The 14,921-nt window shown below is 35.8% G+C and overlaps 2 protein-coding genes across 3 annotated transcripts in view; both read right to left on the bottom strand.

Annotated features, from left to right (window-relative positions):
- The window catches only part of nup85 (nucleoporin 85), a 36,883-nt gene extending 23,533 nt beyond the window's left edge, over positions 1-13,350 (bottom strand). For both annotated transcript variants that reach the window (XR_012398727.1, NM_001003625.1), the window contains 6 exon segments: positions 13,193-13,350; positions 12,129-12,222; positions 5,857-6,013; positions 3,472-3,542; positions 2,592-2,635; positions 619-688 (listed from right to left, as the gene is read on the bottom strand). Coding sequence is in view for 1 of the 2 variants with exons in the window: in NM_001003625.1 (NP_001003625.1) it covers positions 619-688; positions 2,592-2,635; positions 3,472-3,542; positions 5,857-6,013; positions 12,129-12,222; positions 13,193-13,225 (469 nt within the window). In the remaining variant the exon portion in view is untranslated.
- LOC141381111 (zinc-binding protein A33-like) overlaps positions 1-14,921 on the bottom strand; it is a 397,850-nt gene that overhangs the window by 237,657 nt on the left and 145,272 nt on the right. The window lies entirely within an intron of this gene.

Below are 14,921 nucleotides of genomic sequence, written 5' to 3'. Positions count from 1 at the left end.
ATAAAACACATAAAAATTTGTTAAAATAGGTTATAAGATAATGAAAAAGAAAACAAAGACATAATAGTGCAATCTGTCGGACGCAGCACAGTGCTCATTCAGTAAAGGCACAGCTAAACAGATGTGTTTTCAGTCTTGATTTGAATGTGCCTAATGTTGGAGCACATCTGATCATTTCTGGAAGCTGATTCCAGCAGCAGGGGGCGCTGTTAGTTGCTGAAAGTTCACAGGTGTCAAACTCAATTCCAAAAGGGCCGCAGCTCTGCACAGTTTAGTTCCAACCCTAATTAAACACACCTGATCAAACTAATTGAGTCCTTCAGGCTTGTTTGAAACCTACAGGTAAGTGTGTTGAAGCAGAGTTGGAACTAAACTGTGCAGGGCTTTGGCCCTCCAAGAATTGAGTTTGACACCCCTGCTCTTGTTCATATGATCCTAAAGATCTGAGTGATCTGTTGGGTTTGTATTCAGTGAGCATGTCTGTAATGTACTGAGCTCCTAGGCCATTTAGTGATTTATAGACCAGTAATAATACTTTAAACTCTATTCTGAATGTAACTAATCCAGGAACATGTCCTACTTGGTGAAATCAGGTTGGTTTTGTGTGTGTGTTTATACCTGGAGCTGCCTCGATGAACAGAACCTCACACAGGTTCCAGATCAGCTCGATGGCAAGGAGAATAGAGACCTAGAGAGATCACAGCAACACTTATGAAGGCAACAGAATATTCTGACTTCAGTATGTCCATCAGAATTGCTCTTTATTTATTTATTTATTTAATTGCATTCATTTCCACATTTACTTATTGATATATAATAAGTAGCTTTTTCACATTTGATACACTAAACAATAAACAGAATTTAAGGTCACGCTTGATTTTGATGGTGTTTGTTGAATTTAGTTACGTTGCTTCTACATGCCAACAAGTAGACTGTTAGGTTGGGGTTAGGGTTAGTGTAAGTTGACATGTACTTGCAAAGTTTCTTATAGTCAGTTAAATGTCTGTTTAGATTCAGTATCAGCAGATATTAAGCAGACAGTCTACTAACACTCAAATGCACCATCAAAATAAAGTGTTATCGAATTTAAATAAGTAAATAAAATTAAGCTCTCAAAGAGAGTGTGGCAAAAAAAAACAACAATAATAATTGGTATGTAATCAAAGTAATATCTGATGTCCATCTGAGTTCATTAAACTCTAAAGTTACTTTATTACTCACATTTTTACCTGTTTAATACATTTATTTGTTTAACTGTGTAGCTCATGTGACGAGTCTCTTAGACCAACCCACTGATCAGCTGAAGCGGGAAGGACAGAGACTCATCTGCGCAATTGGGAACACCCGATTTCGCCTCTATAAAAAGCCAGCAGTGTTTGCTTGGAGAGAAGCCGTGCTTTTGCTCCTGTTTGCTTTGTTTTGTTTCTTTTCAGCTTTGGTTAATCTTTGATTTGGCTTACCTAAAATGAGCACTTTATTATTCTTTAATGTTTAAATAAGTACTTTTGATACCAAACCATCCGGTGTATGTCCTCCCTTTAGTTTTGTCATTGCCTTTGAGCCGGGTCGTGACACTCATGTATTGTTAATAATGAAGCATTCTGAATGCATGAATGTTTTCATTGTTAAAATCTAAAATATTTACAAAACATCAATACTGTATCATCAGAATGCATGCACATCATATTTAGTCAAATTTAATTTCTCACTTAGTTCTACTAAAGAGTATGCACAATCAATATTTTCCAGTAAGCATGTATATCATGTTTTATGTATCATCTAAAACAATTAGAACTGTTTTTTAACAATACATTACTACTGAATTTATTTACATTTTGAATTGCTTAATATAATCTTTTACTTTTATTAATTTCCAACTTGTAATACATGCTGTTTTGGTTATTATTTCTAATATTTTCAATTTGCTTTTTCTTATTGCAGTTTTAAATGATATTACAACATTTAAATTAATGCCGAATCTATATTTCTATTTTATCACAGTTTGCTTTTACTATAATTTTTTTATGGAGTATTTATAACTTTCAATAGCAGTTTTACTTCACAATATATTTGCTTAGAATAAAACTGATGGAGCAACTGGCCTTTTATTTCAATATCAAACAAATCCAAAACATATAATGGTATTAAAAGCACGTTATTAATGGGTTTGGTATAGGCATGGGATGATAACCGATTTCAAGGTTTATCGTGGTTTGGAAAAGTTAAGGTTTTAAAACCGCCAAAGTTTTCTGAAATATCGATCCTAAGGTTTTTTTGTTTTTAACATGTTTTTCATAACTATTTTATTAATTTTTTAGAGTAACTGTATCTCCATCAGAAAAGAATACCTCCACATCAAAAACTACTGGTCCAAAATATTTTAAATGTTTCTAAAAATAAAATAAATTGTGTTCAACAGGTGAAAAAAAGTTGCAGCTTTTTACCTAGATATTTAAAAATAACTTATTTTAGAGCAGTAATCACAATACCGTGATACCGTAAAACCATGATATTTTTAAGCAAGGTTATCATACCTTTAGAATCTTTTACCGGCTCAAGCCTAGTTTGGTAGCATGTTTAATTAACAGTACCTGATCTCCATACTGCGATGCTAAAGATCCATCTTGTGCTGAAACTGGAAAGAGAACGAGAGTGTGATCAGCTGATTGAACAACCCGGGCTCATTGTGGAAACGTAGTCCCACGGACGTTTCTGAAAGACCGCGGAATATGTCCCGGCGGGTTACTTATGGCTGCAGTTTTTGATTTTGCGAATCCGCCAGAGGCCGCTGTTGTGCGCTTTTTTGCACCTCAGATGCCTCTCGCGAGTGCAGTTCGCACCCGCAATGTTCTCGCGTGAACACACCGGAGGCCGCTGTCCGACTGACCGGATGATTGACTGCGTGACCGGCCAATCGGCCGACCCACCCTCCTCCTTCCCTGAACCCAACCAATTTTACAGATCGACCCGCCTGCCCACTCGCTTCCTTAAACCCGAGCAACAGTTTACAAAAAGCCGTTCAAAAAAAATAAAAGCCCCGATTAATTTATTTTTTCTACCACATTTTCGGATTTCACCGCGTTCTCACCCTGTCACGAAACTCGTTCACTTAATTTTTGGGATTCTGTTTTTGTCTTACCTGATTGCTGGAACCACTCTTCCCCAGACTCGAAACCGGTCGCCGTGGTCGACTCCTCTCTGCATCTCGAGCCTGCCGACGTACACTGTGAGCTGAGTGGACAAACAGGTTGCAGCGGGGAAGCCCTCTACAAGGAGGTAAGGCAAGCGTGAAAGGGAACAGCGTCACACCGCCCCGCAGCGTTCGCTTGAAAAAAATAAACGCGGCCGTACGTACCCCCCAGGACGTATTCCGTTGTCTCTAGAAACGGGACTACGTTTTCAGAATGAGCTTGGGTTGTGATTGAACGCATCATCATCATCATCATCTCATATGTTGTGTTTAAGGTTTACCTGCGTTCTGCTGGAGCTCCTCCATACAGGCTCTGATCACAGACCTGTAGTTCCTGCTGATGCTCACAAACCTGCAGCACACAGCAGCACATCGCACTACAGTCAATAAAGGTGCTGTATGTACGTTTGTGACTCTACTAATCATAAAAACACCATAGTATGCTTGCAGATATTTCAGAAACATGCTAAGTGAACATTCTTGTTTATCTGAAAAACAACACTAAAGTTTGCTCTGAGAATGCGTGTTCCGTTTTGGAATGTCTGTGTTTGTTTTGATCTCTATAACCAGTAGGGGTGTAACGATACACTCAGCTCACGATACAATGTGTATTACGATATAGTGTTCACGATTCGATATGTATCACGATATTTGGAATAAAAATTGAAAATTAAACTGAAATGCAAATTTTATTTAAAAAAAATTTAATTACCAAGTAAACTATTTTTTATGTATTTCTTTTGTTTCAACTTGTTAAACTGAACCTTCTTTAAATAAATAAATTAAATAGGCCTGTCTCTGGAAAATAAAACAATTTAAAAACTTCTTATAAAATATTATTGAAATGATTCAATTCAATTGAATTTAACAGTAAGAACTTTAGGCTTTGCTTGGTCACTTGCGTTTTTTGTGTGTGCAATCTACATTTCCAGGTAATCAGCAGTTCTACAAGATAATCCTGAACTGATGTGTGTCTGTCTGAGAGGTTTTTATGGATGGCTGTCTTCATGTTGGGCATGATGAGTGACAGGGTGGCCGTCTTTTCATTACACAGGACAGTCGTGGCTCTTTTCAGCAGTTTAGGCAGGTTTACCATTTCTTCGGCGTCGCTGATGTCGGCGCTATCAAGTATATGATGTTGACGTGCATTTTTGTGTACCTCTGTACTCAAAAGAGTTCATGCTCGTCGTAATCATAACTCTAAAATGCGATATGATTATTTAAATTATGTGCACGCTTTCTGTTTCATTTCCACTGCTGTTCATACTTCCCACGCGGCTCCTGAACGATCACTCTGTTCCACAAACTGAATGTTGTTCACTACTTTATTACCTGTTAGTCACAACCTGCAGGTTCTGTTCACTGAAGCAGACGTGCGCGCGTCTATCATAGTCCACACTCTGTAGTAACAGCTCACGGTCAGCTCACGTCATGTGTGATTTTGCGTCCGCCAATACATCATTATATGAAGACAGAATGATATTTTAGGGTGAATTGTACCTTATAAATACAGTATGTGACTCTTTTAACACCATTAGAAGGTTTCCATGTCGCTGTGCAAAGTATGTAAATCACTGTGAAGACTTTAAAACTTAGGATGTTTGACCCAGTATGCGTGTCAAAAAGCGGACGAGTCTAAAGCAATGACTGTACAACCGAAATGTTGCCAGACGTCTGATTTTGAGAAGATGGGCCATCCTCTATTTCAGCTCCACTCATCTTGGTCTGCTAACATTACTGCTGCTGCAATCTGAACTCACGTGCGACAGCAGGTGGAACGTAGCTTACATGCAAACAGCTCAACTAATAAGAGAAAACGGACGTCATATCGTAATCAAATCGTCATAACGCCACGATGCATATTGTGACATTTTTGCATCGCAATAAATCGTACAACGATAAATCGTTACACCCCTAATAACCAGCCCACTGCCAGTTTAACTGATTATATTGCAGCACTCTGGGTTGCCTTGGTGAGAAACAGTTCATTTAATTTCCTCAATATATGCGGACGCAGATAAAACTACAATCTCTGGAGGAGAGCAGCAGCCTCCAAAATGACAAGCAGATTCTGAGTTATAAAAATACATGATGTGGTTTTTAAATTAGTGAATAATATCGGTATTATAAACATTAGCTGATCAGCTTACAGTGTAAGGTTCAATCTACACGCATGCTCGCTCCTGTTTGTCGTCAATCTGGCAACCGGCATGTGCTGTCATTGGAGAAAACCCTCTCCAATATTTTGAATTTGCACTGCCATACCTAGTGGAACCACTAGGTGTCAATCCTACACACTGAATTATTGTTTGGATTTGTAACTCTTGTGTATTGTTCAAATTGACAACCCTTTCCTTATGTTCAAGGCTGTTTTTGCCCCATTGACTTCCATTATAATGACATTTTTTTGATTGCAAAACCTGATTGTTGCTGTTTTTTGATGGGAAGTAGGGTTTTGCCAATAGACAATAATATTGTGTATCGACAATAGGCAAAGATATCGCTGAGAATTATGGCGATTTTAAAGATGATAATTATTATTATTTTTCAATAAAGAAAACAATAAACACATATATCATGTGCATTAACCACTGGGCTATCAGTCCGACACACACACTGCGCCTTTACCCTGTCCTGCACACTGTGTCTCATGCATGAGGACTCACTGTGTCTTCTTGTTTTTGCTGGGCGCGTCCTCTTTAATCTTCTGCAGCCCCATGAAGATGAGATGCGACTCGTTGAAGAGCTTGCGCAGGATGGGGGAGCAGATGTCCTCATCCTTCCTCACCACGTGCACCAGCGGAGAGCCTGCAGAGCTCGAACCTGAACACAGAAACACCCCTCAGGACTAGGATGGGTTTTTATTTCATGTTCCTCACACACACACTAATAATACATACAGTACATTAACACAAACACATATGTACACACACTTTACATACATGAGAATCACAGGGAAAAAGGAATATCAATCTCTACAATTAAGGCTGGGCGATTTAGCAAAAAAAAAATCTAGGTTTTTTATAAAGTTTGACCGATTCACGATTTCGATTTTTTTTTTTATTGTGTTTGTTGTAAAAAAATAAATGAGTGAAAAGAAGAGAGAACCCAGTCCAGGAGACTCGAAACAAGCAGAATTCCTTTATTGAGACGTGTTGGTTAATCTGCAGTCTTACAGCGTCTTTAAGATGTCCATGTGTCTGCAAGAGCCTACTAGAGGTCCACAGTCTGCAAGTTCTTTCACGAGTCTGTCACAAGTCTCACACAAGTCAGAAAATAGTCTGAATTAAGACAAAGATTTCATGTCTATATTGTGTTCTTAGGAGGAGGGGATATGGCTAAACAAAGCATGCAAATTAAGAGTTGTGGTCGGCAGGGTAAACTGCTTTTTCAGTTCTAATCTCATCATGTTCTGGAGACAGAAACCGCCTGACCAGTTGATCGAAAAGAGAAAAACAATAGACACAACCATGCTGTGAAACTGACAATTTGCATTACTTTGGCTTAGCCTGTAGTCAGCAAGGCAAAGGTTAAATGACCCTCCTAGCTGGCATGTCGATGAAATATAATAATTAAAAACCAGAGAATATAACTTTTTAGTTATACATAGATTATTGTTAATTTGAAATTAGATGATATAAATTTATATTTCCACAGTTACTAGTCTTCTCAAAACATTACAACAACATGACTGAAGTAACATTCTCTTTAAAAGTAACTTGAAAAACCATCTGGTAAGGAACATTGTATTTTTAATGGCCATGTCATACAAAAATCGGTCAAGGTGTAAATAAATGTAAAACAAATTCACAAGTTAAATAGCGTTGCTGAAGATTTGAATAAGAGATATTTGTGTAAATATTGCAGTTGCAGGAATACAGAGGTATTTTTTGGAAGTTTTGCTGAGCCTAGGAAAGACTGGCTGTCAGCTCGGCTTTGACTTTGTCTTCTGATTGAATGACAGGTTGTAATGCTGCTGCCTTTTTCTTAAAAAGATACAGTGGAAGAAAAGGACTGAACATGGAAAAATCTATTTTTCTTTTTTCCCCTTTTAAATATGGATCATTTGATGCGCTTTGCTCCACTCTCTGTGTTATGCTGCCTGATCTGTCTGGTTTTCAGCTAGGTCCGCTAAATGACGTCATGGGGGCGGCTACTTTCATTTTCACTGCTACAGTCCCTCACCTCTACTAGTGTTCAAACCAAAAGATCGGCACGGTTTTTCACATGGCAGGCTTTTACGTCCTTCATACATGTTAAGATCGAGTTTATCGACTTGATGAGGAAATGTCTTGCAGGGTTCAACGCTAAGGATTTTTTCTACTGGCCCAATCGGACCAGTGGTTCAGATTTTTACTTGCCCTGCCAATATTTTCACTGGCCCCACCAAAAAAAAGTTAATAGCTATTTCTTAGCCACAAATACAAAAAAAATTTCAAAATGTTAGTAAATATAGAATTTTAATACAGGGTCTCTGCAGATATCATAATGTCAAATTTAAGACCTTTTAAGACCTTTTTAAGACCATTAAGTATTAAATTTAAGACCTATATCGCAATATCAAAAACATGCGAGAGAAAATGTAAAAGCACAAAATTAGGGGTAAAATAAAGTTATTTAAATTTCGCTCTCTTGCATTACAACGCTCCCAACTTATAAAACTGCGCTTGCGACATTTGTCAGTGAAATAACGGCATACTCTGTCAGCCGAAATCATGTCGCGCGCACTCAAAGCGAACTTCCGCAAGCACAGCGATGACGTCACATTCGCCGCGCGCACTGACTTTAATAACAAAAAGCTGATTGGCTATTGCAAGCTGAATTTTTTGTAGTTGTAATTCCGCAAATTACAATTGGACTAGTGAAATAATGAACTACAACACCACAAAAACCTAGCAACAACAACAAAAATAATTTAAATGAGCATTAGATGTAGCGTTACATGGACATCGCAAAAATAAGACCTGTGCAAAAATATTTAAGACCTAGAACAGCAAATTTAAGACTTTTCAAAGCCATAAATTTCGATTTTTTAATTTAAGACTTTTTAATACTTTTTAAGACCCCGCGGGGACCCTGTAATATTTAAAAAATTTTAATAAATGTGTAATGAGCAAAATTCTAAGTGTTTTGAAACAAAAGATGGCTAAAGACCTGCCAAACTGACGGCAAACTGTACAAAAGATCACTTATTTTTTTTAGTCATGGTGTACCCTGGTATATGTCTGCTTCCAAGACGTTAGAAACAAATGTTTTCCTTTAGCATCATCATTTGATGTTACCGCCATGTTGCTGTCTCTCCACTGTACTAATAACGTGCTCACAACATCTAATCAGATAAGAAGAACCGAGAAGGTAGCAATTGAAAGCTTGAAAATACAAACTGTTTCTCAATTCTAAAACTGTATTTGTACGCAATTAACAACTAGTCACAGGCAAATTAAACTTTAGTTACAAGGCTGCAGTGGCCCGATTGGGCCAGTAACAATCCTGTCTACTGTCCCGAGCGTCTCACACGCTGGCCCCGGGCCATCGGGCAGTCCTTATTGTTAAGCCCTGTCTTGACAATCCACACAGACGTGCAACAAGTAAAATCCTACATGACTTCACGCTTTAACAGGCAGTCAAGCAGGTCGCACACCAGAAGCGCCGCGACACGGCGCAGACATGACAGTTTAAACTATCACACACCAAACGCGCACATTCACGTGATATTAAACATGAAACTAATCAGATGGTGCTCTGTGGTGCGGCTGAAATATGAACTGCTTCGTGAATCGTGGCTGAGCGGCGCTGGTGTGTGTATAGAAACCTGTTTAGAATTCTAAAATATATGGCGTGGTGCTGTGAGGCGCGTCGCCGAGAGGCGCTTCTGGTGAGCTTCCTGCTTCATACAGAGAGTGAACCCAAGCGCATTGGTGCCATTATAATGTATTAAATATATATATATTTAAAAATCGCGATTTCTCGATTTCATTCAAAATTAAATCGTCTTAAAACGTAAATTCGAATTAATCAAAAAATTCTGAAAAATCGCCCAGCCCTACCTACAATCTCTCAATGAGCAATCAGTTCAGGACGAAGCTGTTAAAATATTAGCTGACCCCTCGCACGGTGTGTTTTGTGAGTATGAGTTACTGCCTTCTGTTCGACAATACAGGCTGTCTGTGTGCAGATGCACTCGTTTTAAGAAATCTTAATGTTTATATATGTGATTTTTGCTGATGATTGAATGTTCGTGTTGATTTTTGTTTTTGATGTCTGTTTCTGTTCAGTGTATGCAAATGTGGGCCTACGGTCCGAGACAAAGTTCCCCATTGGGGACAATAAAGTGTAAACAAACAAGCATGCATGCATAAAGACACATATTTGCACACACATTTACACACACACAGGCCTGTCACAATAATCAATATATCAACTTATATTGTGCAATACTTGGAGATGACCTCAATAACGTTTGCTGCTGCAGTATATATTTACAAATTCACATAGAAGGCTTTATTTTGACGGTCCATGTGCAAAGTGCAGGGCGCAAACGCATTAAGATCATGTCAGAATCCACTTTTGCTAATTTAAGGATGGAAAAATCTGCTTTGCGCCGTGGCGCATGGTCTAAAAGGGTTGAGTTTATTTTCTTAATGAGTTGTAGGTGTGTTTTGAGAATAAACCAATCAGAGTCTCATCTCCCATTCCCTTTAAGAGCCAGCTGCGTCGCACTATAGCGCATTTGCTATTTACATGATGTAAAGTAAGCGTAAAAGGACAAAACTGAGCATTTCACTACCAAGAAAACAGATAAACAGAGCATCTGCAGCGCGAGAATGAGAGATAAATTATCTACTTTCACTTTCACTTTCGTGAATAGGGAGACGTGTTGTACGCACAGACATCAATTAGTCTATAAATAATTAATTTCGTTTGTTAAGCACAAATATTCGTTTCAAAGCTATTTCTAAATTTAGTTCTAATTTCCAGAAAACAAATAAATGAACAATAATAACGAAGTGGGGTCAAAAACCTGAGTTATATCCTAAAACACATGCTGTGCCCCATATGGTCTAAAACCTGCAGGTGGACAAATCTAAGCTTGTTTTTAATAAAACAAATATAAATATATATATATATATGATAACACTTTACAATAAGGTTCATTAGTTAATGCATTTACCAACATAAACTAATCATTAACAACACATGTACAGCATTTATTAATCATAATTGAACATTTACTAATGCATTATTATCATCCAAGTCCATGCTTGTTAACATTAGTTAATGCAACATGAGTTAACATTAACTAACAATGAACTACTGTATTTTCATTAACTAACGTTAACTAGCATGAATAAATACAGTAGTAAATGTATTGTTCATTGTTTGTTCATGTTATTAAATGCATTAATTAACATTAACTAATGAACCTTATTGTAAAGTGTGACCGATATAATACATAATACTGCTAATAATAATAACATTATACAAAAGCAAATTGTTTTGAATTAACTCAAAAATCCCTGAGATGAAGAAGGCATGAAAGTAAAGTTTTTTAATTTATGTAGGCTAGAAAATAATGTGTTTTGTAATATTTTAATCCTTTATATTTATATTCTATATCTATTCTTATTATATCCTATATATATATCCTTAATATGTAAATGTTTTCATATATAAAGATATTTGCGTATTGCTCTACATCTTGTGTGTATTAAGCAGTGTGTAAGCGACGCGCACATCTAACGCGCTCTGCGCTGGAGTTTAGACCGGCTTTGTTCTGGTCTATTAAAAAAATCTATTATAGTTTCTCAAAATAGCAACGCACCAGCAATGCGCCTCAACACACCTCCCTTTTTAGACCAGAACGCCTATGGGCGCACAAATGAGCGCAAATGCATTTGCTATTTAAACAGCGTAGCGCAACGCCTCAAAACGACTCTTGCGCCAAGCTGAAACTAGCAAACATCAATTGCGTCATGCCTTGCGCCACATTGCGCCGGGTGTATGATAGGGCCCAGAAAGTTAAAGCCAAATTTACAGTCTACCTCACCGCTGTCAAAGTTTATAACTGGACATTTACCTAATAGGACATTTAGCAGTAAATATACGAGGACATTTACCTGTTTAACATCAAATAATAGAATCTAAATAACGTTAAAAATGTAATCAGCATATAATCAGTGGCATAAAATTATCTCTAATATACAATAATATCACTTATTGCAACAATTTCTGTGAAAATATATCACAAAACAAACAGTTTGTTATCGTGACAGGACTACAAACACACTTATGATACATACATTCACACAAAAATATCTACACACACATACATACATACACATATGCATATGTACATGTATATGTATACACACACACACAGTTGAAGTCAGAATTATTAGCCCCCCTGTTTATTTATTTTTTTCCTCAATTTCTGTTTAACGGAGCGCAGATTTCTTCATCACATTTCTAATCACAATAGTTTTAATAACTCATCTCTAATAACTGATTTATTTTATCTTTGTCATGATGACAGTAAATAATATTAGACTAGATATTCTTCAAGACACTTCTATACAGCTTAAAGTGACATTTAAAGGCTTAACTAGTTTAATTAGGTTAACTAGGCAGGTTAGAGTAATTAGGCAAGTTGTATAATGATGGTTTGTTCTGTAGATTATCAAAAAAAAAAACAGCTTAAAGGGGCTAATAATTTTGTCTTTAAAATGGTGATTAAAAAATTAAAAACTGCTTTTATTCTAGCCGAAGTAAAACAAATAAGACTTTCTCCAGAAGAAAAAATATTATCAGACATACTGTGAAAATTTCCTTGCTCTGTTAAACATCGTTTGGGAAATAATAATAATAAAAAAAAACATCAAATGGGGCGAATAATTCTGACTTTAACTGTACACACACGTTTACTTAATTCTCTGAATACCTCGTAGTTTGTAGTTGGTCTCGTAAACTAGCAGATCTCCAGGTCCCCATTCAAAGCCCAGGTGTTTCTGAAGAACTCCAGCAGCGGGAACGAGCTGTGAGAAAACACACCTGATATCACACACACTCAAACTCTCCATTCAAGGATCACAGTCTAGCCTCAAAACGATCATTTTCTTTTATTGCTAACATGACCATTTTAGAAAAACTGCTGTGAAATATTACAAAGAAATGTTTACATTAAAAAATATTTACTATTAATAAAATATTTAGAAAGCATGCATAATATAGTTTTTTTAAATTTACATTTCGTTAAATATTTACTTACGAAGACGATAAATTACTATTCATAATGCACGCATATTATGCTTTAATGTCAAAATCAAATGTAAACAATAATATTCATTACAATTGAATATTTATAATAACAGTATTGAAAACAATAACAATAATAACAACTAATAGTATAATGACAAACAGCATTAATTTACTGTTGAATATTTCAAAGGCTTTTTAATTACATTACAGCACTACATATTAGCTGCAGTGTGATCATTTACTCTTAATTACAGGTCATTATGACTGCAAGTTGTTCATTTAAACTCAAATAGATATCAATAAATGACATCAAATACATAAAAAAGCACAATACATGATGAAGAAACAGTGTATCAGCAGTTTTTAGACTACTTATATTCAAAAGTTAGTTGAAACACTACAGCACACACTTTATTCTCATTGAATATGGTTTAATGTTTACACTATTTTAAATGTATTATATTATATATAATATAAAAAGACCGTAAATACGACAGTTCCTGCCATAATATACAGTAATAATATAAATATTTAAAAATCTTCGTAGTAAAATGCTTTATAAATTGTTTAAAAATATAAATTATTCTATATAATTGTTTATAAGCACTATAATATTACCTTTAAATACCAACTTAACACCGAAATACGGAATTATCAATGTCTCACATGCGTATAATTCACATATAACTTGCTCCGTGTAATAATACTCATATATACAGATGACCCAATTCAATCCAGCTCATTTACCGTGGTGCTGGGCTCCACGTCCAACTCCTCCATAACCCGCAGATGTTAAATCCTCCTGAATATTAGCGAAAAATATTATTTTAAACAGATATTCAACACTTTCAGCAGTCAGAATCGAGCGCCGTGAGTCTGAAGAAGGACCCCTGATGCCTGCCTGCGCGGTTAGTACAGCGCACTGAACGCCTGAGCAAAATGCGAACGACGCTTGATTAATCATACAGCGCCTATAAAAAATAATTAATGTTTTTAATTAACAACAACAATCACTGTATGCTTATTACTAGAAAGGGCTAATAGTTTCTAATTTATTGATAGTGTTTAGTAACCCGTACCATTCACAACAAGTTTTGCATTATACATAAAAATCAGAGTAAATAAAAAGAGCTTATAATGATTCTAAGCTCTTTGGTAAATATTAAATAATAGTTTTTGAAATCAGTTTTAGGCGACGTGTTGTCGCAGTAGGGCTGTCGCCTCACAGCAAGAAGGTTGCTGGTTCGAGCCTCGGCTGGGTCAGTTGGTGTTTCTGTGTGGAGTTTGCATGTTCTCCCTTCATTCCCGTGGGTTTCCTCCGGGTGCTCCGGTTTCCCTTACAGTCCAAACACATGTAGTACAGGTGAATTGTAGTGTATGAACGTGAGTGAGTGTGTATGGATGTTTCCCAGAGATCCGTTGCGTAAAACACATGCTGGATAAGTTGGCGGTTCATTCCGCTGTGGCGATCCCAGATTAATAAAGGGGCTAAGCCGAAAAAGAAAAAGAATGAAATAATTATTATTATTCAGATACCGTATGACACTGTTCTCCAGACACATGGAGGCCATAACAATTATTGCATTTAAGCTGTTAAAATTAATGTAAAACATTTTTTCTGTATATTATTTTAAAATATTTTTATTTTGTATATTGAAAAAATATATCACATTTGCATAAGTGTAAACTATTGTGTAATTAATGATTTACTCCCTGATATATCACTAAAAAACTAATAATAATAAATTCTCATTATTGTAACATGTTTATACACAATATTAAGCTGTATATAGTCTTAATATTTACTCACTGTCCATTTTAAAGGTCTAAAATCTTGTTTCTCATAAGCAGTTTCATTCACAATTATGTCTGTCACAATATATGTTAGTCTCTTCTCCTGGCACTTGTTTTGAGTTATTCTTAAATAATGTTAGAGGTACGTGCATCTGCTTATCTCAGAGTTTCATCAAGAACAAAATAATGACGGTTTTAATCAACAGCAACTGTATGCGTATTATTACGCTAATTGATTCTAATTTACCCGTAGTGTTTAGTAAGTGTGCTTTTATATTATGCACAAAATCAGAGTAAAAATTAATTGTTCGTTTTTGAAATCATTTTTAATATTCAGATGGTGTGTGACGCTGTTTCCAAACACTTGGAGGCCAGTACAATTATTACATTTTAGCTGTTAAAATTAACTTTATAGGATATCTAATGTAAAACAAAAAGGATAAAAAATCTAATATTATTGTACAGTTAAAAATATCTTTGTATATTATTTAAAAAGATTTTTTATTTTTATATTGAAATAAATATTTAGTACATTTGCATAAATTTAAACTATTGTGTAATTAAGGATTTTATTTCCTGATATATCACAAAAAACTCATAAAATAATAATAATAATAATAATAACAACAACAACAACAATAATAATAATAATAATAACAACAATAATAATAATAATACCAAT

The sequence above is a fragment of the Danio rerio genome, chromosome 3, assembly GCF_049306965.1.
Source record: "Danio rerio strain Tuebingen ecotype United States chromosome 3, GRCz12tu, whole genome shotgun sequence".
Taxonomy (NCBI): domain Eukaryota; kingdom Metazoa; phylum Chordata; class Actinopteri; order Cypriniformes; family Danionidae; genus Danio; species Danio rerio.
This window is presented reverse-complemented; position numbering and strand designations above follow the sequence as displayed.